General features: G+C 43.4%; 1 protein-coding gene across 2 annotated transcripts in view; it reads left to right on the top strand.

The window, feature by feature from the left end:
• The window catches only part of DOCK5 (dedicator of cytokinesis 5), a 235,271-nt gene that overhangs the window by 149,588 nt on the left and 59,607 nt on the right, over window positions 1–26,076 (top strand). For both annotated transcript variants that reach the window (XM_007477822.3, XM_056814520.1), the window contains exons 19-28: window positions 1,583–1,680; window positions 3,209–3,298; window positions 7,387–7,487; window positions 11,107–11,241; window positions 13,017–13,128; window positions 14,586–14,656; window positions 15,347–15,453; window positions 17,225–17,361; window positions 19,165–19,260; window positions 20,755–20,853. In XM_007477822.3, the coding sequence (XP_007477884.2) occupies window positions 1,583–1,680; window positions 3,209–3,298; window positions 7,387–7,487; window positions 11,107–11,241; window positions 13,017–13,128; window positions 14,586–14,656; window positions 15,347–15,453; window positions 17,225–17,361; window positions 19,165–19,260; window positions 20,755–20,853 (1,046 nt within the window). The remainder of the gene's footprint in view (window positions 1–1,582; window positions 1,681–3,208; window positions 3,299–7,386; window positions 7,488–11,106; window positions 11,242–13,016; window positions 13,129–14,585; window positions 14,657–15,346; window positions 15,454–17,224; window positions 17,362–19,164; window positions 19,261–20,754; window positions 20,854–26,076) is intronic.

Raw genomic sequence — 26,076 nt, forward strand, 5'->3', positions numbered from 1 at the left:
GTTTGGGTTGGATTTTTTCCCTTTTATTTCTATTCCCAAAGCCTGATCCAATGCCTGAAAAATGGCAGGAGCTAAATAAATTTAGGTCAATAAGAATTCATTGTGTTGATTACACTGTGCCAGGCATTGTGGGATTAAAAGGGGAGGGGAGGCAATCACATGCAACTAAGCATTGACAAAAACTTCATAAAGGCCAATTCAATTGAATTGGTTTTATTCTAGGTGATGTGTAAGTTCTCTTCCAGCTCTAAAATCCTAAATCAATTAGTAAGCAATACTAAGCAAACCCATTCAACCAGAAATATTTAAAGTTCAAATCTGGCCTCCGACATTTCCCAGCCCTGTGACGCTGGGTAAGACTCTGTTTGCCTCAGTTTTCTCATCTATAAAATGGGGATCATAGTAACACCTCTCTCACAGAATTGTTGTGCGGCTCCAAGAGATAATATTTGAGGGTTTTCCTTGCTTTGTTTTTTAAACCCTTGCCTTCCATCTTAGAAGCAATGCTGTGTATTGGTCCCTAGGCAGAGGTAGAAGAACAGTAAGGGCTAGGCACTAATTCACTGAGTAAGGAAATAGCAAACCATTCTATTATCTGCCAAGAAAACCCAATGGACTTTATGGTCCACAGGATTTTACACAATGAAACAAATGGACAATAAGATCATTGGAGCATGGGTATATAGAGTTGGAAAGGATCTTAGCAGTTATCAAACACAGCTCCCTTGTTTTATGGAGGAGAAAATGGACCCAGGGGGGTTAAGTGACTTGCCCAAGGTCACACAGCTAGGAAGTGTCTGAGGTCAGATTTGAACCCAGAACCTCCTGTCTCTTGACTTACTTCTCTATTCACTGAGCCACTTAGTTGCCCCCTTTTATTGTGATTATATTTGCATTGCATTATTTCTGAGATCTGCTCTACAAGAGAACTGTCCTTAACATTCTAAAGAATCAATCCAACATAATATTGTAGAAAGTCTTGTTAAGAATTGTCCACAAAGGAAACTAGCAAAGTTAGTGTTGGCAGCAAAGTGGGTAGTGGACACAGATCACTGGGCTTTGAGTCACAAGACTTGAGTTCGTCATGCCTCAGACTTTTAAGCACCCATATGACCCTGGACAGGTCACTAAACCCCTCTTGGTCCATTTTCTCCTCCATAAAATAAGGGGGCTGTGTTTGATGGCTGCTAGGATCCCTTTCAACTCCATATACCCATGCTCCATGATCTTGTTGTCCATTTGTTTCATTGTACCCAAACCTGTGGACCATAATGTCCATTGGGTATTCTTGGCAGATAACAGAATGATTTGCCATTTCCTTCTCCAATGAATTAAGGCAGAGGTTTAAGTGACAGGTTGCATAATTAATGAGTGTCTGATGCTGGATTTGCACTCGGGTCTTCCCAACTCCAGGCCCAGTACTGCAACACTAAGAGACGTTAAACACTAAAGTCCGCACTGTTATCCTCTAGGGCTGACCATTGTTCCAATGCACTTGGCTATCAATTTGTGTAATTGAAACAGATGGAATTGCATCCTGAAAGGCTTCTAATATTTCCACGTCTGTGGTTTTCCTTCCTAGTTGATCTGCTGGGCTTGTTAAATTGGCGATCCAATTCCCAGAACATAAAACACAACTTAAAGAAGCTGATGGAGGTGGATGGAGGAGAAATTGTAAAGGTACGCGCGCGCGCGTGTGTGTGTGTGCGAGAGAGAGAGAGAGAGAGAGAGAGAGAGAGAGAGAGAGAGAGAGAGAGACAGAGAGAGACAGAGACAGAGAGACAGAGAGAGAGAGAGGGAGAGAGAGAGGGAGAGAGAGAGAGAGAGAGAGAGAGAGAGAGAGAGAGAGAGAGAGAGAGAGAGAGAGAGAGAGAGAGAGAGAGAGAGAGAGAGAGAGAGGAGGAGGAGGGAGGAGACAGAGACAGAGACAGACAGAGAGCTTTGAAATGTCTTTGTCATGATTTGGATGGCATGAACATCTAATGTACTAATTTGAAATCTATGGTTTGTTCTTCCTGGTTGTGGTTTTGTTTCTTTTACCCTCTATATGGTCAGGGGGGAGCTATAATGAGGGTCAAAACCATTATTCATCAGTCATTCTGTAAAATCAGGCATTATCCTAAGGGCGGAGAATACAAAGAAAAGCCAAAGAAAGATTCTGCTTTAAAGGGGTCATGATCTAATGAAGAAGGAGCAGCTAGGTAGAGAGCCAGGCTTGGAGTCAGGGAGATTTGAGTTCAAATCTGACCTTAGACACTGCTAGCTATGTGACCTTGGTCAAGTCACTTAACCCCTGTTGCCTAGCCCTTGCTCCTCTTCTGTCTTAGAATTGATGCTAAGACAAAAAATAAGAATTTTTTTTTTTAAAAAGAGACAAGGGAAGCAATGTTTTTGAATGTCTCCAAGATAATTCAGTTTAACACCTAATTAAGAAGGATTAATATATTTATAAGTTCTTCTCCCTACAGCTGTCACATTCCCCATATGCTACCCCTGTTGTCAGGGCTTTGTAATTTTCCCCAAAGATCTCCAGGTAAGGGAGCCAGCCCTAACTTAATTTGTTTTTAAAAAATAAGCTGGGTTCAAATGTGGCCTCAGACATTTCCTTGTGACCCTGGGCAAGTCACTTAACCTCCACTGCCTAGCCCTTACCACTCTTCTGAATCAGAACCAGTATACAGTATTGATTCTAAGATGGAAGATGAGGGGTTAAAACAAAATGAGCTCAAGTGCCAATCCAGCCTCAGAGACTACATGGCTGTGTAACCCTGGGCAAGTCACTAAACTTTTAACAGCCTTAGTTTCTCCAACTGTAAAATGCAGAGAATAATAGAATCTACCTCCTAGGGGTGTTGTGAATATAAAATATTTGCAAATCTTACAGCATTAAATAAAGGCTAGTTATCATCGCTGTCAACAATATTATCAATTATTATTATTATTATTTAAAAGTCCATCTGAGGATACTTTTCCTTTGTGCCTTTTGTGAAGCATGCAGTAGACATGCATACACACACATGCACAAACACACAGGTCTAATTCTGAATCTGATCCAGCCCCATAGTCCCATTTCACAAGATATCTGGGGCATCACAAGAGTAATAGTAATCCTGGCATTTACGTAGCATTTTACCTTGTCCTGCCTCCATGCCAAGTCCACCCCCAGGAGCAAATCCAAATAAACTCTCTTTTTCTTCTTTCTCATCAGTTTCTACAAGATACTCTCGATGCACTTTTTAACATAATGATGGAAATGTCGGACAATGAAACCTATGATTTCCTTGTGTTCGATGCACTGGTAAGTAACGAGCATCTTATGATCACATGTAATCAGAGAAAGGTGGGGATCTCCAAGATGGCACCATGGAACCTTGACTTTCTTTGGCTCCTATTAGAGGTTACTTTTAGCCTCCTCCTCTCCCTCTACCAGAGGAAAGCATCATGTCACTGAGTCAGAATGGACCCCAAGGGCTCTTTGTTCTATCTGGTACCTAAAAAATCCTCCCTCCATCATCTCAGAGCACGATCATCCAGACCTCCAGTGAAGGGGAAGCCAGTACCTCTAAATACCGCTAAGATATGCTCTGTCCAGTTCAGAATAGGATCAGAGCTTCAAAGTTGGAAGGGATCTCAGAGGGTCATTGGTGCCAAACTCTCATTTTAAATTGAAGAAACTGAGGTGTGCAGGTGGCTCCTGGTCATACATTAAAAACAAAATATATTGCTAAAATCTTGGTTTTTTCATAGCAAAGTTTGTCTTTTTTGTTTATTACATTAAAATATCCAATATTCTCCCTCCTGCCCTCCTTTCTCCCATTAGAGAAGGTATCAAAAAAAGATTTGTACATACATAAAATGGTCTTACTTATTTCTGTTTATCAGTTCTTTCTCTGGAGATGGCCATACATAAGTCATTTTTCAAACAATATTTCTGTTACTATATATACTATTCCTTTGCTTCTGCTTATTGCATTCTTTGAAATTTCACATAGGTTTTTCCATGTGTTTTGAAAATTAACCTCTTCATCATTTCTTATGGCCCAGTGTATTCATCACAATCATATGCCACAACTTGGTTAGCCATTCCCCATTTTTTATGAAACTATTTGCAGGGCAGCTAGATGGTTTATTGGATAGACCTAGAGATAGAAAGCCCTGGGTTCAAATCTGGATTTTGATATTTCCTGGATGTATGACCCTGGGCAAGTCACTTAAACTCCATTGCCTAGTCCTTACCATTCTTCTGCTTTGGATTCAGTACTTAATATTATTTCTAAGATTGAAAGTAAGGGTTTGACAGATAGATAGATAGATAGATAGATAGATAGATAGATAGACAGATAGATAGATGGGTGGGTGAGTGGATGGAAGGGGGAGAGAGAGATGGATGGATAGAGAGATAGATGGGTGAATGGATGGATAGATAGATGGATGGATGGATAGATAGATAGATAGATAGATAGATAGATAGATAGATAGATAGGTGGGTGGATGGGTGGGTGGATGGATGGAAGGATGAATAGTAAAATATGGTCTGATGAGTAAAGAGCAAAATTATAGCTTCCAAGTTGGAAGGGATCTCAGAGATCCTTTAGCCCAACCTTTCATTTTTACATATGAGAAAACTGAGGCACACAACGGTGACATGAATTGCCCGCAGTCACACAATATACAAATAAACTATATTGTTAACATTTTGTTTTTAAAATCATTTTTGGAAAAAATTTAATAGGGAGGTTCTTCAGAGGTTGTATAACTGAATTTTTCATTTTACAGATGAGTTAAATGATGATCAGAGACAATCAGCTTGCCCACAGTCACACAGCCCTAAGTTACAGAAATTTTCAAATATTTTTCTGTTTACATATTTCATTTTCTTTCCTTCCCCTTCCCCCTCCCAGATCCAATAAACACTGCCACTGGGTAATACAAATGTTATCATTTATGCCTGTTTCCATATTATTCATTTTTGCAGTAGAGCAATCTTTTAAAACCCAAATCTCCCGTAATGTATCGGTATAAACAAATGATTGCTTGTTTGTTTTTCTTCTGTGTTTCTGCTCCCCCAGTTCTTTCTCTGGGTGTAGATAGCATTCTTTCTCACAAGTCTCTTGGGGCTGTCTTGTAGTAGTAAAGTCCCTTCCATTGGATTGGTCCCCAGTGTTCCGCTTCCTGGGTATAATGTTCTCCTGGTTCTGCTCATTTCGCTCAGAGCAGGTCGTTTCAGTCCAGGTCAGTGGCGGGATATTCCAAAGATACAGCCGCCCCCCCAACAATTGGTGCCATCCCAAAGTGCAGTGGTCTACCTTGAGGAGTGGTGGATTCCCCCTCCCTGGAGGCCGCTGAGTGGAAATGGGTTTCCCATTGGTCAGCATGCCTGGAGATAGCACTTTGGGTCTAAGATAGACCCATAAGAAGACTTAGCTTCTGTGACAGCCAAGTGACCAGGATTGACTCAGTGTGACCTTGCCGTGTTTCTCTTGACTCTCTCAACTCAGCAGCTCGGTCGGTCGGGGCGCTCATTCCCATTGGGAGATGTCCTGGGCTCCGAGATTGATGCCCTGGGCTCTGTTCCATCCTATTGGAACCTTGACGATTCCTCCTGGGCTCTCACTCTAATATTAATGTGGTCCAAGCTCCCATTAGCTCTCCCGGCCCCTCTTCACTTTGCCATTCACAAAGCCCCCTGGGTCTTTTTCAGACCAATGCAAGGCTAGCTTGGTCTCCCCGAGACTGTATTTGCAAAGCCCATTTGGGGATCCCAAGAGGGAAACTCCGCTTCATTGCCTGAGCAAAGAAAGTGCCCTTTGCTCATTTCCAGCTTTATCAGTACAGACACAGTAGCGCACGTTTCTTAGGTGTCCCTCCCTTGGCACAGCGGAGATTAAGGATTTAAAGACAATTTCCACCCTTTGTGAGGTCAGTCTGGGAGGAGCACGTGGCCAACGCTGAGAAATTGGAATGCACACCTGGAAGCAGCGGGACCTGGGTTCAAATCTTGTCTCCAACATTTGTTCCCTGGGTGAAGTTGGCCGGATCACCTAACCTGCCTTGTTCTCAAGCCAACAGAGATTTGATTTGTTATCGTTGTGGTTGCTCCATCTTTTCAGTCATGTCTTTCTCTTCATGACTCCATTTGGGGTTTTTGAGGGGCTGAGATACTGGTGTGGTTGGCCACTGACTTCTCCAACTCATTTTACAGATAAGGAAACTGAGGCAAATAGGGTGAAATGACTTGCCCAGGATAACACAGCTAGGGAATGTCTGAAGTCAGATATGCTTTAGAAACATGAGTCTTCTGACTCCAGACCCAGAGCTCTCTCCCCTGTGCCAACTAGCTGACCCAGAGACTCAATGAGATGGCCCCTAAGGGAGGTGTAGAGGAACAGGGAGTGCCTCTGGCATGAGAGACCCAGATTCAGATCTTTAATTTTCCCAAATCACTTCTTTTTTTTAACCCTGACTTTCCATCTTAGAATCAATATTGATTCTAAGGCAGTAGAGTGGTAAGAGGTAGGCAGTGGAGGCTGTGACTTTCCCAGGGTCTCACAGATAGAAAGTGTCAGATTTGAACCCAGGAACTCTTATCTCTAAGCCTGAATCGCTATTCCATTATTTCTTAATCTCTCTGAGCCTCAGTTTACTCATCTGTAAAATGAGGAAGTTGGGCTAGGTGACCTCTTGTGTCCCTCTAGTTCTAAATCAATGTTTTATTGTAAGAGTTGGATTCAGTTCTCACTCAGGATGGTCATTAACTATGGGTCCTTGGGCAGCTCACGGACTCTGCTCCTTCCTTCATCCGTCAAAGGAAGGGTTTGATTTAAACATCCTCTGAGGTTCCTTTTGGTGCTAAGTCTATGCTCTTGTGAGCCAAAAATCCTCACCCGATAAAAGCTGCTTCATTGACTGACCCAAAGCACTTCCAATTTACTATCCCTCAGCCAGCCCAGGATGGACAGCAAAGAAAATTCGCCTCTAGGGCAGCTCATGGGAAAGCCCTGAGAAGCTGCATGGCCCACCTGGGGACTGGCCCCGCCGTGAGGACCGGCGAGGTGCCCTCAGGAGGAAATTACCTTTTTTTTCCCTCACCTTCCATCTTAGAATCAATACAGCCAGGAAGTGTCTGAGGCCAGATTTGAACCCAGGACCTCCCATCTCTAGGTCTGGCTCTCAAGCCACTGAACCACCCAGCTGCCCCAGGAAATGACCTTTTAGCAAATCCCAAACTTGCAGTATCTCGAGGATGCTTGATCATCCCCAGCTCAGGCTTCCCCTCCATCCTTGAATGAAAAGGGGGGCATGGTAGGGAGAGAGCCAGGCTGGGTGGCTCCAGCTGGGCTGCAGATTACACTCTGTGCTGATCCTTATCATCGTCTCCCTTGGCAGGTGTTTATTATCTCGCTGATAGGAGACATCAAGTTCCAGCATTTTAATCCTGTCCTGGAAACCTACATTTACAAGCACTTCAGTGCCACCTTGGCATACGTGTAAGTATTCTTGGAGGGCTTCGTTGGCTTCGTTGGGGTGGGCATGTGTGTACATGTATGTGCGTGTGTGTGCATGTGCACACACCTTTCGGTTCTATTCACTTAAGCATTCCATCTCCCACCCCCAGGCTTTTGCACAGGCTGTGTCCCTCAAGGTTGGGCTCTGCTCCCTGCTTCCCTCCATCACCAGAATCAAGTGCTGCCTCTGATGGGAATATTCTTCCCCCAACCCCCCCTCCCCCAGTTCTTTATTTCTCCTTCATCAAACCACCTTCCATTGGTTTGCTTGTTGGCATCAGGGGCACCTGGGCACAGTAGTGGAGACAATTAGCTGCCTTTGGAGGAAGGGAAGTCTGTATTGCCACAAACTGCCCAGATGATCGTGGGAAAGATCAGTCATTCTCAGGGCTCTGGGCAGCGCTCTGGCAGAGTTATGTAGAAGATGTCAGCCTGCACTCAATCAATCGATCAATGAACATTTATTAAGCACCTACTGTGTGCCAGGTGCTGTCCTTACACCAATGAGATAAGTCACAGGACCAGGCCCTTTGCCTGTTTATATTTTGTACCTCTCCGAGGAACAGCAGCTCTGTGAGGGCAGAGACTTTCCCCAGATTTTTGTCCTTGGATCCCCAGAACCTCAAATAATCACTGACCACAGAGTAGGCACTCAGCAGAGGAGGAGAAGCAATGCTCTCTGAATAGACGGAAATGGAGAACTGAAGAAGGCACCATCTTGTCATTCCAATCCTGAGAACCATGGCAGGAGTATGGCCAAGGCTCTGGCCATATTTCCCCTGTGCACAGTCTTCTGACTATCAAGAACAAGAGTTCTGAACTTACACACACACACACACACACACACACGTATGTGTCTGTAGACATGTGTGTCCGTGTTATACCCAATTTCTCATTCAAGGAAAGTTCTTAACTGGGAGTGAATACATACATCTATGAGGTTGTATGTATGTATGAATTCATCTCCATTATTTTATGTATTTTGTTTTGTTCATTTTACAACATTGCCATGTGAAGAGTTCCATCCATAGGCTTCACCAGGCTATCAAAAGGGGTCTGAAACACAATAAATGTTAAGAACCTTTGCTCCAGGGGCAGCTAGGTGACTCAGTTGATGAAGCATCAGACATGGAGTCAGGATGACTCATCTTCCCAAATTAAATCCAGCCTCCGATATTTACTAGCTGTGTGACCCTGGTGGAGTCACTTCACCCTGTTGGCCTCATTTCCTCATCTTTAAAATAAGCTTGAGAAGAAAATACACTCCAAAGCACTCCAGGATCATTGCTAAGAAATCCCCAAGTGGAGTCACGAAGAGGCACAACTGAAAAATCAGTGAACAACAAATTCTTTCCTTAATGAGGGTGCTGCCTCCTGGGTGGTAGACTATCACCCACCATGACTCTATGACTCCCCTTCTTGGACAACCTTTGTCCATATCTTTCCATGAATCCTCAACAGGAGATTCCCCATAATATGCCTCAGTTGAGATTCTAGTTCTCTAGTTGTCATCACTAGCAGTGAAGTTTGTGCCTCAATAAATAATCAATAAACATTTATTGTTATTGATTGGCCATTTCAGTTGTGTCTGACTTGATGACCCCATTTGGAGTTTTCTTTCCTTTTTTAAAAGTTTTATTTAATTAATTTAGATTATTTTTTTCATGGTGGTGTGATTTGTATTCTTCCCCTCTGTAACGGTTAAAATAGACATTTTGACAAAATGAGGGCAACTTTTAATAACTTAAGCTTTAGTGAGGATATAGTAGAGTTGTAAATTAATAGTATCCCTTTAAGCCAGAAATAAGAAAACTTCTAGCAGCTTTTAACAATTAACAATTTAGTTTAATTAAAGTAGAGATTGTAAAGAATATAGTAAAATGAATATAGTAAAGGAAGGAAATATAGGAAAGAGGTAGAGAAAGAAATTTCCTAATGTCTATTCTAGTTATCCCATAACTATATAAATGCCTACAATTACTGTCTAAAACTGCCTATAACTACTGCTAATAACAACCAACCCACAAAGTTCCATCCCAGTCCAGCCCAGTCAAAACCAATATTTAATCCAATCCCAATTAGGTCTGTCAACAAAGACCAGCCACCTTCCAAAATGTTCAAGGAAGGAAAAAAAAACCTAACAGCCCAAACCAAAACCACAAAACCACAAAAGTAAAAAGCCCTCTAAAGTCTAAAGTCAAATGCCCTCTCAGTAAGCTCAGGCCTGCCTTTATATTCCAGCAACTAAATGCTAATCACCAGCAACCAACCTATCCTAGGTAAACTACTTGGCCTCTCTCAGCCTCAGTTACCTCATCTGTAAATAGGGGTCATGAAAACAGGAATCTCCCAGGATTGTGGTGACACTCAAATAGCAGAATATATGTTTGTGAACTTTAAAGCACTTGGTAAACATGACCTATAATTAAGGACCTTTTCTACCTGGAGGGATGCCCTTTGTTAATACATATGGGAGGAAGAGAGCAGGAAGCCTGGGGGGACACCTAGCATTATAGTTGGGCTGACTCATACACTATGTAAAGAGAAGTCATTGGGGGCATCTAGGTGGCTCAGGGGATAGAGAGCCCCATCCAAATCTGGCCTCAGATATTTTCTAGTTGTGTGACCCTGGGTAAGTCATTTGACCCTCACTGTCCAGCCCTTTCTATTCTTTTGCCATAGAACCAATACTTAATATTGATTCTAATATAGAAGAAATTTTCTTCTATTTTCAAATAGAAGGGTTCAAAAGGGGGGGGGGGTGTTGTATGAGATAAGAATGCAAAGGTAGGTTGGGGCTAGATGGTGGTGGGACTCAGGCTATATTTTATCCTGTTGACAGTAAAAAGTTATGGAAGGTCTTTGATAAAGCAAAGGCATTTAGGTGGCTCAATGGATAGAGCACCAAGCCTGTAGTCAAAGAAGACTAGTGCCAATCTGGTCTTGGAAACTTACTAGTTGTGTGGCCCTGGGCAAGTCACTTCACCTCTGATTGCCTCAGTTTCCTCAACTGTAAAATGGCACCTACCTCCCAGTGTAATTGTGAGGATTAAATGAGATAATATTTATAAAGCATGTCCACACAATGTCCAAGTCTGCGGATTGGTAAACTGAGTCTCAGAAACTTGAGCTTGCTTTTGCTTATTCCTAGCCAACTCTATAGGTGATCTTGAGAGCCTTGATTCCCATTATCCAGTGGGCTATGTTTATTCAGCATTTCCCTTAATGACATTTTCTTTCCTCTCTCCCTCCCTTCCTTCCTTTCCTTTTTTTCTTTCTTTTCTTTTCTTTCCTTCCTTTCTTCCTATCATCCTTCCTGTCTTGCTATCATCTTTCTTTTCTTCCTTCCTTCCTTTCTTCCTTCCTTCCTTCCTTCCTTCCTTCCTTTCTTTCTTTCTTTCTTTCTTTCTTTCTTTCTTTCTTTCTTTCTTTCTTTCTTTCTTTCTTTCTTTCTTTCTTTCTTTCTTTCTTTCTTCCTTCCTTCCTTCCTTCCTTCCTTCCTTCCTTCCTTCCTTCCTTCCTTCCTTCCTTCCTTCCTTCCTTCCTTCCTTCCTTCCTTCCTTCCTTCCTTCCTTCCTTCCTTCCTTTCTTCCTCTCTCAGGAAACTTACCAAAGTCCTGAACCACTATGTAGGGAATGCTGAAGACTCCAGCAAGACAGAACTACTCTTTGCTGCCTTGAAAGCCTTGAAGTACCTCTTCAGATTCATTGTCCAGTCTCGTGTCCTGTACCTGAGGTAAGGAATTGGATATGCCAATGAAAGCCACTTGTACCTGACGTGTGAGCTTAGAAAGAACTCACCTGCAGCCTCTTTGTCCATGCAAGAATCTCTTGATAGGGGGCCTTCCAGCTGGCTGCTCTCTTCCTTCCCATTAGAATGTGAGTTCCTTGAGGGCAGGAGCCATGCTTTCAGAAGCCCTTCTTTATATTCCCTAGTTATAAACACATAAGTGCCCATTAAATGCTTGTTGATTGAGAGATTACATCTTGGACAAGAGATGTGCCTGCCCTCTGGGAGGTTACATTCTAATAGGGCAGACCACTTGGCTAGGGAAATGGTGTCCAAAGAAGAAAGTTTTGGCCTGAGAAGGCAGGGAGGGGGATGGCGAGTGGAGCCCTCAGTGAACACCACCTTTCTGGAAACCACAGTAGTGTGGTTGATGACTGTGCCTTAAACTCCGGGGAATGGAAAGGGGGCTGGGACGGGGAGGCGGGCCATTGAGCCGCCCCAGGAAGATGGCCAGAAGTAACCTTATCATTACAGTTTATCAGATTAGTTCAGCATGAATCCACGCCTGCACCTGGTAATTACTACCACCCCCCCCCCCCCTTGGGAAGTTCCTGTAAACTATCTGTTTCACCTCCCCATCTACAATTTTCCAAGGGGTTGCCATCCCTCTCACCAGTCTCTACTTGCTGGAATCCACCTTTTTCTTCTTTCATTTTCCCTTGTTCTCTCTCCTCTTCTCCTGAGTTCCTTATTTCAAATAACCTCATTCCACAACCACACCTGCAAATTCCTTAAGAATGAGTGGCCAAAATGAGATCATGGAGAAAGCCCTGCTGGCAAGACTCCATTCTTTGCATCTTGGACCAATCCCTTAACCTCTTAGGGGCTCAGTTCCTCACCTGTAAAATGGGTACAATAATAATATGTGCCTTGATGACTTCCGTGGAGATTTAGCAAAGTTTCTTGTGAAGATCCAATTAGATCGTGGATTTTAAAAAGTCATGTTCAGGTAAGGTGGGGTTTTGTGATAATGTCATCACATCTGTTAGAAGGCACCTGGGGAGGAGAAGAAGATGATCTGGCATTTAGATAATACTTAAAGGTTTGCAAAACACTCAACAAACATTATCTCATTTAATTCTTACAACAACTGGGGAGAGGGGGAAGTAGGTACTATTATTATCTCTATTTTACCGGTGAGGAAACCAAGGCAAACAGGTTCAGTGACTTACCCAAGGTCATAGCTAATAAAGATCTGACACCAGATTTGAATTTGGGTCTTTCTGACCCCCAGCTCTATCCACTGAACCATCTAGCTGCCACTAACTAGTCTCACCTCCCTTTAGCCACTAAAATGATTTTCCTGAAGCATGCAACCTCCCAGCTTACTAAACATATCACATTCTGTGTTATTTTTCAACTGCCTCATCATCAGAGTCCCCTGGACCACAACGTTCTCCTGTCTCGTCATTTTCTTCTTCATCAGGATCGTTTTTGGCTTCATCACTCAAATTTTGTTTCTCGTATCACCTTAAGCATCCCCTTTTCCTAGCATTCCTCTGACCTTTTAGAACTCGACTCTCCTCATATGATGAGTGTCCAAATGTGCCAGTCACTTGCTTCCTTAGGCTGCCTCTGACTTCCTGCCTAGATAGGAAGAGGGGAGAAATGATGGGGTGCTGGCTATGCTCTTGATTTGTTGAGGGAATGCATAGTCCCTGGATTTCCTTTGAGTCTGGCCAGTCTGCTTATTCGCTTGCCTCTCCTCTTCTGTCCTTCAGATTTTATGGTCAAAGTGAAGATGGGGATGAATTTAACAATGCAATTCGCAAGCTCTTTCTCTCCTTCAATACTCTGATGGACAGACCATTGGAGGAGGCTGTCAAGATCAAGGTTTGTATATTTACTGATTTCCTTTGTTTTGTGAACTGGACAACTGCCTAGAAATCAATCTTATTTATTGTTTTTTTTTTTTTTTTTGCCAAACAGAATCAAAATTTAAATATATCAGCAGGGCTTGGGTAACTTATACTGAATTCTTCTCTTCCTTTTTTTTTTAAACCCTTATCTTCCATCTTGGAGTCAATACTGTGTATTGGTTTCAAGGCAGAAGAGTGGTCAGGGCTAGGCAATGAGGGTAAAGTGACTTGCCCAGGGTCACGCAGCTAGAAAGTGTTGGAGGTCAGATTCAAACCCAAGACCTCCCATCTCTAGGTTTGGCTCTCAATCCACTGATCCACCAAGCTGCCCCTATGGGTTTTTTCTATGGAAGGAGTGGCTAATTTCCCCTATGCACCTCCTTTCCATATGTTTTACACATGCCTCCAATTTCTGATTTTTGACACGTGTCATGTTAGAAAATTGTTAAGGGTGCCATTGTACATGATTTTCTCTTCTCAGAGGCTCTTTTCTTCCCTGGTATGTCAGGCATTTATATTTGTCTTTACTATTTATTAAGTTTCCATTCATTTATTCATTCTTTTCTCTACCATTCATTCAGCAAGGAAGTCTTATTTCCTTACTTTGGGCAAAGCAGTGGGCTGGATACTTGGGGATTTAAAGATATCTAAGATGCTTTTCCTACTCTTGAGATATTTATAGTCTAGTAGAAGTGATGAGAGGGGCAGCTCAGGTGGCTCAGGGGATGAGAGGTCCTGGGTTCAAATTTGCCCTCAGACTCTTCCCAGCTGTGTGACCCTGGGCAAGTCACTTCACCCCCATTGCCTAGCCCTGACCGCTCTTCTGCCTTGGAACCAATACTTAGTATCGATTCTAAGACAGAAGGTGAGGGATTAAAAAAAGAAGAAAACGTGATGAGTAATGGGCACGAGTCTAGATTTCAAAGGAAAATATTAAAAATGCAAATGAGAGGTAGAGAATTTTCTGAGAGCTTTAAACAAGGTGGAGGATTCCAGACCTTGTGCCTGAAGGTCTTTGATGCCAGTTCCTTATTCCTTGATGGCCTCCTTTTGAAGGACCACCAGAATAAGCATCTTCCTTGGATAAATAGAAAGCTTTTTTTTTTTTCGTCCCAAAAAGAAACTCACTTCTCTTCCCTCTAAGACCACCATCTAAGGGATGACCCCCGGGGAGGGAAATATTGCTGATGGCTTGAAGAAATCAGATCGAGATTCTTGGCTGGTTCTTTGAAGTCCAGGACCCAGTGGAAGCCACAGGATCATAACTAGATGCATACCTAGATTTCAAGTTGGAAGAGACCTCAATGGTCATCTGTGTGGCACTGGTTGAGTCACAGAACATCTCTGGACCTCTGTTCCCTCATCTGTAAAATGAGGGAGATGGACTCAGTGGTCCTGTTTAGCAATCAATCTGGCTTTCTTTTCTTGCAGGGGGCAGCTCTGAAGTACCTTCCCAATATAATTAATGATGTCAAGATGGTGTTTGATCCTGTTGAACTCAGGTAAATGAGGAGTGAGTGGGCTGTCCAGATTTAGCCAAGACCAAGCCTTGCCCCCACTGCTTGCAAGGAAGGATGCCCTTACCCCATTTACTCATGGACTTATCCGCCATTTGCTTCTGAGCTCACAGCACAGGTGTTTGTTCAGGCCCATGAAGGACATGAGGGACCAGAAGATGCCATCTGGGTACTCAGAAGCCAACTCAGCAAAGGGGAAGCTGGGTGGCTCAGTGAAGAGAGAGCCATGGCAAGGTCCTGGGTTCAAGTATGACCCCAGACACTTCCTAGCTATGTGCCCCTGGGCAAGTCACTTGACCCCCATTGCCTAGCCTTTACCACTCTTCTGCCTTGGAACCAAAACACAGTATTGATTCTAAGATAGAAGGTGAGGGGTTAAAAAAATGCCAGTAGGGCCCACGTACCTCAGGACCAAAGGAAGACCAAGGCGGGCATCTTCTTGACGTGGAGAACCAGGAGGAGGACAATTAGAGGTGGGCTGAGTTTTCGCTAGCATCTGATAGAAGGACGTGGGTCCTGCCCCTCAGAGCAAGAAGGCCTGCCATTGTGTGCCCCAAGAAACTGGTCTTGTTCTTCACTCTCGTAGAGCAGGACTTCCTGGCAACCCAAGCCCAGGGAGGGTGATGAGAGTGGCCAGCCAATGGGCATCCCTGATGGCTCTGATTTTCTTTTTAGTGTCCTCTTCAGCAAATTCATTCAAAGCATCCCCGATAACCAGCTGGTCCGCCAGAAGCTCAACTGTATGACCAAGATAGTGGAGAGTAACCTTTTTCATCAGACAGGTGAGAGTCTGACCGATCCAGCTGCAGAAGAACCCTGGATTTGGAATTGGGGGACTGGGGTTCAAATCCCAGGCCTGCTGCTCACTACCTGTGTGACCCAGGGCAGTGCACTCTCCTCCTCACTAAAATGAGGGGCCCTTAAGGACTTTTCTAGCCCTAATTTTGTGGTCACATTTTCTTGGGTAAGTCCAATACACACACACACACACACACACACACACACACACACACACACACACCATGCCTCAGTTTCTTCAAAGATAAAATCATGGCTTCTCAGGTCCTTCTTACCTCCAAATCGCTTTGAGGTCATGGAACCATCATCATATACCTACTTACCTTCCAGTCACCTTGCTAAACATCTTCTTCTTTGTTGGTAAAATGAGGGGGTTTGGCAAGAAAATTTCTAGGTTCTCTTGCAGATTAGTCACCTACTGTGTGCCCAGGCACTTTGCCAAGAACCAAAGATAGGAAGACAAAAATGACAAAGTTTATCCCTTTATATAAAGAGCCAGAATTTACCAAGAAGGAAAGACTATAAGATCAGAGGCTCTCCCTCTGGGTGAATGGCCTGGGGGTTGGGGCAGTAGAGTTGATGGGTTAGGGAAAGTGTCCGAAAATTCCAGGGGTTTCTTTCTGGTCCAGAGCTCAGTAATAGTTAATAAATAAAGGACTGAAAACAAACAAATGAATAAATAAATGAACAAACAAACAAGCAAATAAATAAATAGATAAATAAACAAGCCAATAAATGAAAGAATGAATAAACAAACAATAATATATAATAAAATAAATAAATAAATAAAGGGTTGAAAATGACAGAATCCAAGATGGCAACTGGTTGCATCCATTCCTTTTATATATTTGGAAACTGAGGCCCAAGGAAGTTGATCTGTCCTGCATTGTGGAGGTATTTAGTGTCAGAGGTTGGAAATGAAGCTATGTCCCTAGACTCAGGATTCTTTGCTAAAGGTTGAAATTCCAATTCAGCCTCTACTCTAGCCACCAGGTCTTTATCTCAGGCTGAGCCCATGGTGTCCTCACTAGGTGTTGTTTACAGGTGACCTGGTTTCCCCTGGAAAGCTGAAGTCAGTCCTGTAACCTCTGTAGTTCCCGAAACCTTCAGGACTTACATCATCCTTCTGAGAACATTCAACCAGCATCCTCTTCTATTGAAAGACCCTCCCCCTGCTTACAAAATGGCGGAAGGGAACTGGAAGACACTTTCTCCTTATTCCCCACATATGTTGCAATTTCTGAAACCAAGGTGGGGAGCTTGAACTATTCATTTAGAAATAAAAGTTTAACACCAGCCCCAACCGCTCTTCATCGGATGCCAATAGTAAAGGAGAAGAGACAGTGGCAGGGAGGATGTGGACCCCCTTAAAGCTGTGATCTGGAGCCCCAAGGTGACTGCATGGGCTTGACTTCAGCATTGAAAGGAACCCCAGAAGGCCTCTAGACTAACCCTCCCCTGCATATAGTAGGCTTCACAGTGTCACTTGACCCCCCCCATTGCCTAGCCCTTCTGCCTTAGAAATAATACATTCTATTGATTCTAAGAGGGAAGGGAAGGGTTTAAAAAAAAAAGGGAAATTGAGAAAGGAACAAAAAAGGAAGAAAAGAAAAAAATAGTCCTAAAATGTGCTGAGATTTGCTAAGATTGCCCAATGGTTGATGGCCTTCCCGGGGCCGGGAGGGGGTTTGGTTTGCGTGCTCAGAAGGAGATTTGGCAGCTCGAAGCAGGTGGTGTCTCCATTTCCTTCCTCAGAGTGCAGAGATGCTTTGCTGCCCCTGCTCATTGACCAGCTCAGCGGCCAACTGGACGACAACTCCAGCAAGCCCGACCATGAGGCAAGCTCGCAGCTCCTCAGCAACATCCTGGAAGTGTTGGACAGGAAGGATGTGGTGAGTCGATCATCGCAGGTGACTGCAGAGACCTCGTCGTGGGTCTACAAAGCGCCCTGAAAACCATCATCCTCTATTGCAACTTCCTCTGCTTCCTTGCAGCTCAGTTCAACTCACCCGCCATTGTGCCAGATGCTGTTCAGGACCAGGACCTGCCCTCAAAAGATCTTATACTCTAATGGGCGGGGGGCAGTTAGATGTTTCCAAGGATTGAGAGCCAGGCCTGGAGAGGGGAAGTCCTGGGTTCAAATCTGGCCTCAGCTCTGTTACCCTGTGTGACAAGTCGCTTAAGCCCCATCACCTAGCCCTTAATGCTCTTCTGCCTTAGAACTAATATTTTATTTTAATCCTAAGACAGAAGGGAAGAGTTTTTTTTTAATTAATAGAATAATATGAATAGGAAAATAACTGGAATAAATTTTAGAAAAATAAAATAGTGACTCTGAGAGATGTGGAGAGGGAGACATTGCAAAGAGAATCTCAAAGTGTTCTGGGAAAGATGCGATGCCTAAACTCATCTTGGGCTTCCCATCATTGGGCTTCGGGGTGAAGGAATCACCATAGATTTAGAGCTGGACCATCTAGTCCACCCCTTTTATCTAGTCCATTTACAGAAGAGGAAGATGAGGCCAGAAAAGAAGAATCACTTGCCCAAGATCATACAGGGAGGAAATGACAGAGAAAGAATTTGAACCCAGGTCCATTGACACCAATTCTAGTATTCTTTCTTCCTAATTAAAAAAAAAAATACCCTACCCTCCATCTCTATATTGGCTTCAAGTCAGAAGAGCGGTAAGGGTTAGACAAAAGGGGATTCAGTGACTTGCCCAAGGTCACACAGCTAGACAGTGTCTGAGACCAGATTTGATGATGAGTCCTCCTGACTCCATACATGGTTGAGCCACCTAGCTTCCAGGAAACGTTTAGTAAACAGAATAAAGATATGATACAGCATAGTGTTAATCTGTGGCTTTCTAAGCCACAGGAATATATTTCTCTTTGAGTCTGACCCTTCTGCTCTAGTCCAATCCCTTCGTGTAAATCCGCAGAAAGGAAGTGACTTGCCCAAGTAGCTTGTGTCTGTAATGGATCCAGGTACGACAGAGAAGGATGTTCCTCTAGAATGAGCATAGATGTTCTGATCTAATTACTTTTTGCCAGCAGACTGTAAAATATATCAGATGTATAAAAATGCCCCTGCTTGGTCATAAATAAACCAATCAGTGAGATGTACTCAACACTAATAAAACTGAAGACTCGGTTTCTCATCTTGGCTCATCAACTGAGAAGCTGGATTCTTGGGGCAGTAATATTGTTTTGAATGATTGAGTGACAAGGCTTCTGTGTGGTGACATATTCACAAAGGACTCTTTTTTTTCCAGATCAGTTATTTTTCTCCTTTCTCCTAAGGTCCTCATCCAAATTTCTGAGCTGACTATTTTCAAAGATTTTTTTTTTACCTTTACCTTCTGTCTTGGAATCATTACTGTGTATGGTTGCAAGGCAGAAGAGCAGTAAAGGGTAGGCAATGGGGATGAAGTGACTTGCCCAGGGTCACACAGCTGGGAAGTGTCACATTTGAACCCAGGACCTCCCATCTCTAGGTCTGGCTCTCAATCCACTGACCCACCCAGCTGCTCCCCAGCTGAGTATTTCCAATGATTTTTTCTTCAAACAATCTCTATTTTTTGAAGGGAAGAGATCAGCTAAGTCTGAAGAGATCCTGTTCTATCTAGAGCTCTCTGGAACATGGAACAGTGAGGAAAATGATGCACTCAGCTAGAATCTGTGTTTCCCCCTCAGGGTCCTACCTCCGTGCACATCCAGCTGATCATGGAACGTCTGTTGAGGAGAATCAATCGGACGGTGATTGGAATGAGTCGGCAATCTCCCCACATAGTAAGAACCATTTAAAACATTCTTAACTACATATTGACTTTTGTTTTTACATGGCGCTCCTTTCTGAATAAATGTCTCCTCTCCCTTCTGGTTGAGTCGTCCCTTCTAACAAAGAATTGGAAAAAGAGATCAGGAAAAATAATGAATATAGCCACAAGTTCTGATAATGATGTTTGCAGTGTATGTACCCATAGTCCTCCTCTAAAGGAAAAGGCTGGGGGTTTTCCCCATTTCTCCAGTGACTGCTTTCAAATGCTTTTTAGCATTTAAAAAATTGCAGATTTCGGGGGCAGCTGGGTGACTCAGTGGATTGAGAGCCAGATCTAGAGACGGGAAGTCCTAGGTTCAAATCTGACCTTAGATACTCCCCAGCTGTGTGACCCTGGGCAAGTCACTTGACCCCCATTGCCTAGCCCCTTACCAGTCTTCTGCCTTAGAACCAATACACAGTATTGATTCTAAGATGAAAGGTAAGGGCTTAAAACAATTGCAGATTTGAAAAAAAATGGAAGACTAGTCAGTGATTTCTTGAACATACTCATCTCTCTAGCTTTGGGCCAGGGCTGGGTTCTACCCACTGCAACACTTTGATGGAGTGGTCTGCTCTGCTTTGTCTTCTACTGGGGTTCTCTCTTTAAAAAAAAAAATTCTTACTCTCCATCTTAGAATTGATACTATCAATTCCAAGGTAGAAGAGTGGTAAGTGACTTACCCAGAGTCACAGAGGTAGGATGTTTCTGAGATCAGATTTGAACTCAGAGCCTTCCACCACCAGACCTGATTGCCCTGGAGGTCTCATACTGACCTCTAAGTCTTGGGGTTAGGCTTCCATGAAACTCTGAGGTCCAGAGTGCTATATCTCCTGGATCCTCTCAGGCATTTCAGGTCATGACAGTTGGGACCTCAGAACTCTAATGCTTGGGTTACCCCAGTCTGAGTCCTACAACACTGGACCAGTTACTGTCCAGTGCTACTCCTGAGGGTTTCCAGGGCATCATCCAGAGGCTTTTTCTGCCTCCATACAGTCTTACACAGTCATGTCTGGTCCAGCTAGATGAGAGAAATCGATGCAGCCAAGAATTAGAGAGAGAGAGGAAAACAGAAAGCCCAAGAGAAAAGAAACCGACAGTGATGGCTTCTCGGAGACAAAGGCAGATTTAGAATGATAAGAATTACGTAATGATAGATACACCCTGAGGTTTGGTCCATGGGCCATTCCCAGTATAGAGATGATTGATTCCGAAAAGTCCCTTGGTCTACCCAGAGGTCTAGTGGCTGCAGGAGTCATTCCACCATCAGTCACCCAGAAGAGGTAGCACAAAGATGTCAACCCTTCCAAGACCGTGGCCAAATGAAGCCATATTGCCTTAGAATCCTAGAGCTCAGCATCTTTCCATTGTCATAAATCTGAGGGCTCTGATGTTTTCCCCAAGTGTCTTGGGCTGGGCTCATTGATAGTGGGAGCCGCAACGGTTGGGTCTTTTTCTTTTCCAGGGCAGCTTTGTGGCTTGCATGACCGCCATTCTTCGGCAGATGGAGGATTTCCATTATAACCACTATATCAGCACTTTCAAGACCAGGCAGGATATCATCGTAAGTTTTCATCAGTCCATCCCGCCAGCCGTGAAACATGATCCCTCGATGCACAGACTCACTCCTTGGTCCTTCCTCCAGCTTGTTTCCTCACATTCCACAACCATCCTTCTCATTTGTATTTATGCCTCTTACCTTCATATCACCTTCACTTACAAATCTATCCAGTCCTCTTCCACACCCAACACCCCTTAGCAAAGACAAAGAAAGCTGTTCTGTATAATTAATCAGCATGTCCTCTGAGTATAAGTGTTGTGTGGATGTGTGTGAGGAAAACATACATGCATACACACACACACACACACACACACACACACATCTTAGCAACCATAGCAGAATATAGGGCTAAAATACACACATGGAGATAGATGTTGTTTGGTTGGTTCATTCTGTCCAACTCCCTTTTGAGTGGTTTGACATTTATTTTTACAGATGAGGAAACTGAGGCAAACAGGGTGAAATTCCTTGCTCAGGGTCTCTCTGCTGGGTAACATCAGAGGCTCAATTTGAACTTGGGAAAGACTCATTCAGTCTGGCACTTATCCATGTGCCCCCTTGCTGCTATATATCTATAGGAACCAAACCTGTTGTCCATTGGTAATTTTCCCAGAATCCCCTTTCTCCAACATTCCAACTGCCCTGCCTGTCAGTCTTGCTTTTCCATCATTCCATTTCAACTCTGTGTAAAACCCTTTTTTATCAGTATAGATATAGATACACATATATGCATATATATACGTAAATATGCATATCCATTGTGTGTGTGTGTGTGTGTGTGTGTGTGTGTGTGTGTGTGTATCTATTCTGCGCCTATATTCTGCTCTATCTGCAAAGGACAGAGAGACACATTTTATCATCTCTTCTTTAAGCCATAGTCAGCCTGAGAGCACAACCTTGAGTTTGTTTGGTTGTTTTTTCCATTTATATCATTGTGGTCCTTGTGTCAATTGTTTTCCTGGTTCTCTTTGATTCTCTCTGCATCCGTTCAGATAAGTCTTCCCAAGCTTCTCAGTGTTCAACTGTTTTCTAGTATTTGGTTATATAGTTTTATATTACACATCTTCTTTAGGGAATTCCTAAGTGGATACTGGCTTTCTTTCCAGTTCTTTGCCAAGACAAAATAGGCTTCTGTGAATATTTTGCTCCCATTGGGACCTTTCTTTCTATCTTTAACTCCCTCCGAGAAGCATTTCTTAAGCTCCCTGTGTGCCAGGCACTGATGCAGGAAGCATAAAATGAAAGACACGGTCGTCTCTAATCCCAAGAAGCTTCTGTTTTCCTGGGAAGATACAGTTTGTAGAAAAATGAACATCTGATAATGTGAGAATTTGAGCATGAAAGCCAGGAGATCATAGAAGGCTTCCTGTAAGAGGTGGCACATGAGGTGAACTCTGAAGGACACTGGCAAAAGATTCATGGAGGTGATGTGGCAGAGGGTGTGAATTCCAGGTCTGGGAGACAGACATCCTTTGTGAAAAGCAAACAGGCAGATGAAGGAATGTCAAGTTCAGATTTGAGATGCCAATGGGAGGTCCAGCTGTCTCCATTCGGCAGAGTTACTGGAGTCATTTGCCATTTCCTTCCTTAGCTCATTTTATAGATGAGAAAACTGAAGCAAACAGGGTGAAGTGATTCACTCAGGAACACATAGCTAGTAAGTGTCTGAGGCTGGCTTTGAACCCCACATTGGTGAGGAGACATTGGAGCTACTCTAGCAAAGTGGGTAGGAGGCAGAAAGAGCACAAAGCCTGGAGAGCAGTTCAACTGGATTCTCTTCCCAAAGGCTTCAACATCTTACCCATCTGATTTAGGGACGGACTGGAAAATGGGGAGAGCGTTTCTTTTTCCATCTGGGCTGCATGGTGCCTTGAAAAAAGGCATGGAAGGAATTCCAAAGGGATACAACTCTTATCCTGTAGGGGCTTAGGGAACAGAACAGAACAGAACAGAACAGAACAGAACAGAACAGAACAGAACAGAACAGAACAGAATAGAATAGAACAGAATAGAATAGAACAGAATAGAATAGAATAGAATAGAATAGAATAGAATAGAATAGAATAGAATAGAATAGAATAGAATAGAATAGAATAGAATAGAATAGAATAGAATAGAATAGAATAGAATAGAATAGCCTCCAGTCAGGAAGACCCAAATTCAAATGTGACCTCAGACAGTTACTAACTATGTGATCTTGGGTAAGTCACTTAACCTGTTTTCCTAAGAGAAGGCTAAGTAGTCCAGTTGATATAGCACTGAATCTGAAGTAAAAAAGAACTGAATTCAAAGCTGTCCAGATATTTATTAGCTGTGTGACCTTGGGCAACTCACTTAACCCTGTTTGCCTTAATGCACTGGAGAAGGAAATTACAAAGCAGTCCAGTATCTTTGCTAGGAAAACCCTATAGACAGTATGGTCCACAGGTCAGGAAGAGTCAGGCATGACTAAACAATGTACAACCCTGTGCTGCCTGGGTTACTGGGATAGCTCATCTGGCATAATTTAGAAATCTTAATTCATCACCTGGCTGTGGAGGGTAGAGGTGTATGATGATGCCCAGTGTGCCATCATGAAGAAGATTTATTAGCTCTAAGTCATAGGACTTGGGTTCAAATCCCATCCCCAAAGCTTACTTTACTGCCTATGTGACTGTGGGTGAGTCATCTACCTTCGATGGTCTGTTTTCTCATCTGTGGCACAAGAAGGTTGGACACTGCCCTCTGAGCTCCCTTCCTCCCCTAAGTCTGGGATCACATTCATACTTCCCTCCCAGGGAGCCAACTAAGGAGGGCAATCAGAAAGGATGAGCCCTGCCACCCTGGAGGATTTCAACTCATTTTATTGAGCAATATAGCCCCCTACAGGACATAGCAGTTATAGCTTTTCACTTCTATTTTGAAATACAAAAGGTTTGCTCTTTCCTTTGATCTCTTCTTGCTTTTTCCACTTTGGAAACAAAGGGATTGCTGGGCACTTTGAAGAAAGTGCTAGTCTTACATTGAGGAAGATGTGAGTTCAAATGTCACTTCTGCCACATAAATAACTTGTAATATCTTGATCCACAGTTTCCTTGTTGGTAAAATGGGAATAATACCAGTATTAGGTATCTTAGTTGTGGGTCTCTAAGCACTTTTCAGGGCTTGGTACAGTGTATAAACATGCCATATGGGGACTATTCCATGCTTTATCTTTGTATGGCCAGTGCCTGGCACACAGGAGGTATTTAATTAATGCTGGATGATTGAGTACATTCAGAATACAGTAAGCTGGGGGACTGCAAATGATAAAGTATCTTGTCAAATCAGTAGCTTTTTTCCAGGCAATTCTCTGTTATAACACTGCTTTGGGATCATCCAGACTCCCTCCTGCCATGATCTCCCTCCCACTGCCTGCTTTTAGCTTCTTCCAATCCTTTTTAGCACCCTCACCAGAAGAAAGCTGGAGCCATTAATGATGATGATGGTGGTCATCTAATGCTTTATGGGTTACAAAACATTTTACATGCTTGTCTCATTTTATCCTCACAACAACCCTGGATCATAGATGCTATTATTATCCCCATTTTCCAGATGTGGAAACCAAGGATGAGAGTCTAAAAAACTTGCCCAGGGCCACAGAACTAGTATCTAATGATGGATTTGAATTTAACTCAGATCCAATGCTCTCTCCACCCACCTGCCAACAAATTTGACAATTTGGCTATCATTAAAAGCCTTTTCCCTAGCATAGTATCATGGATCTGGGTTCAGAATTCAAAGGGGACTTAGTGACCATCCTGCCCAAGCCCCTTGTTTTACAGACCAAGATACTGAGACTGAGACAAGATAAATGGTGTTCTTATAGGTCACCCAGAGCCAGGATGCTGCTGGTTTCATTTATCTAGGGCCATGTTGGTGAACCAATGGCTGGTCCCTTCCCCCTCCTTTCAAGTGTCTGAGTTCATTTCTCCCATCACTTGTCCAGCAGCCCAATGGGAAGGTTTATTCCCTGCCATGTCTGGAGTAAGGCTGGAAGGGGGGAGGGGGATGAGGGAAGGGCTCACATGTGGCATGAGGGTTGTAGGTTCGCCATCACTGCCACTGCTCTGGGGTGCTTGGGGCTTTTTTCTGAAACAACTTTTTCTTTCAAAAGAAGATTTCTGAACCCTTTTTGCATCCTAGCCCCTTTGTAGTCTGGGAAAGCCAAAACAATGTTTTTAAATGTGCAAACTGCAGAAGATTATAAAAAGAACCAGTTGTTGAAAAGCCCTTATCAAATTAGAAAATCAAAATTAGAAAATATATCAAGATTAGGAAAAAAAAAGGTTAATCTCCTCCAATCTAGGCTATCATTATTCTGCCTTCACCATTTCTCAGCACCATTTCTGCCAGTCTTAGTTTCAGAAGGAGAGCATTTAGTCCTTGTCTTGTTATTTCTGTCATAGAATGTCATGATGGGCATCCAGAGCAGCGAGGAGCCACATTACCCTGAGATGGGGTCATTTCTAGCTTTCCCTCCATAGTCACTGACCTCTGATTGGAGACCTTTGTTTGAGATGTCCAAGGCACTGGCTTCCAAGTCAGCCCCTACTCCTGGAGCTGCCTTCTCTTAGACCATAGGCTCCTGGAGAGCCCCCAGAGGCTACTTTCCCTTTTGTGTTTGCTTACAGACCTCCACTGATTATGAACCTCGAAGACAACCCATTCCCCTACTGACTCATTCTTAGGAAGTTGTTCCTTACATTTAACATAAATTGGCCCTTCTGCAGCTCCCCTCCTTGTCCTTCCCTTTAGGGTTAATCCAAACAAGCCTGGCAGCTAGGTGATACAGTGGATAGTGTCAGGTCTGGAGTCAAGAGAACCTGGGTTCAAATCTGAACTCAGACATGTCCTTGCTGTGTGACCCTGGGCAAGTCACTTAGCCCCATTTGCCTAGCCCTTCCTGCTCTTCTGACTTAAGAGTTGCTACTAAGACAGATAGAAAAGGTTTAAAAACAAAGTCTAACTCTTCCATCCAAGAATCTTTCAAATATATGAATCATGCTGTACCACTGTATTGAGCTAACCATCCCCAACATGGCTTGATCATTCAATAGACATAGAGTAAGCCCAGTTCAATTTGTAACACCAAAGGCCTCCATCATCCTCAGTTTCCCCATGTGGAAAATGAAGGAGTTGGATTAGATGGCTCCTGAGGTGCCTCCAGCACCAAATGAGAATTGAAGATTTCCCTCAACCAGTCTT

This window comes from Monodelphis domestica, chromosome 1 (genome assembly GCF_027887165.1).
Source record: "Monodelphis domestica isolate mMonDom1 chromosome 1, mMonDom1.pri, whole genome shotgun sequence".
Taxonomy (NCBI): domain Eukaryota; kingdom Metazoa; phylum Chordata; class Mammalia; order Didelphimorphia; family Didelphidae; genus Monodelphis; species Monodelphis domestica.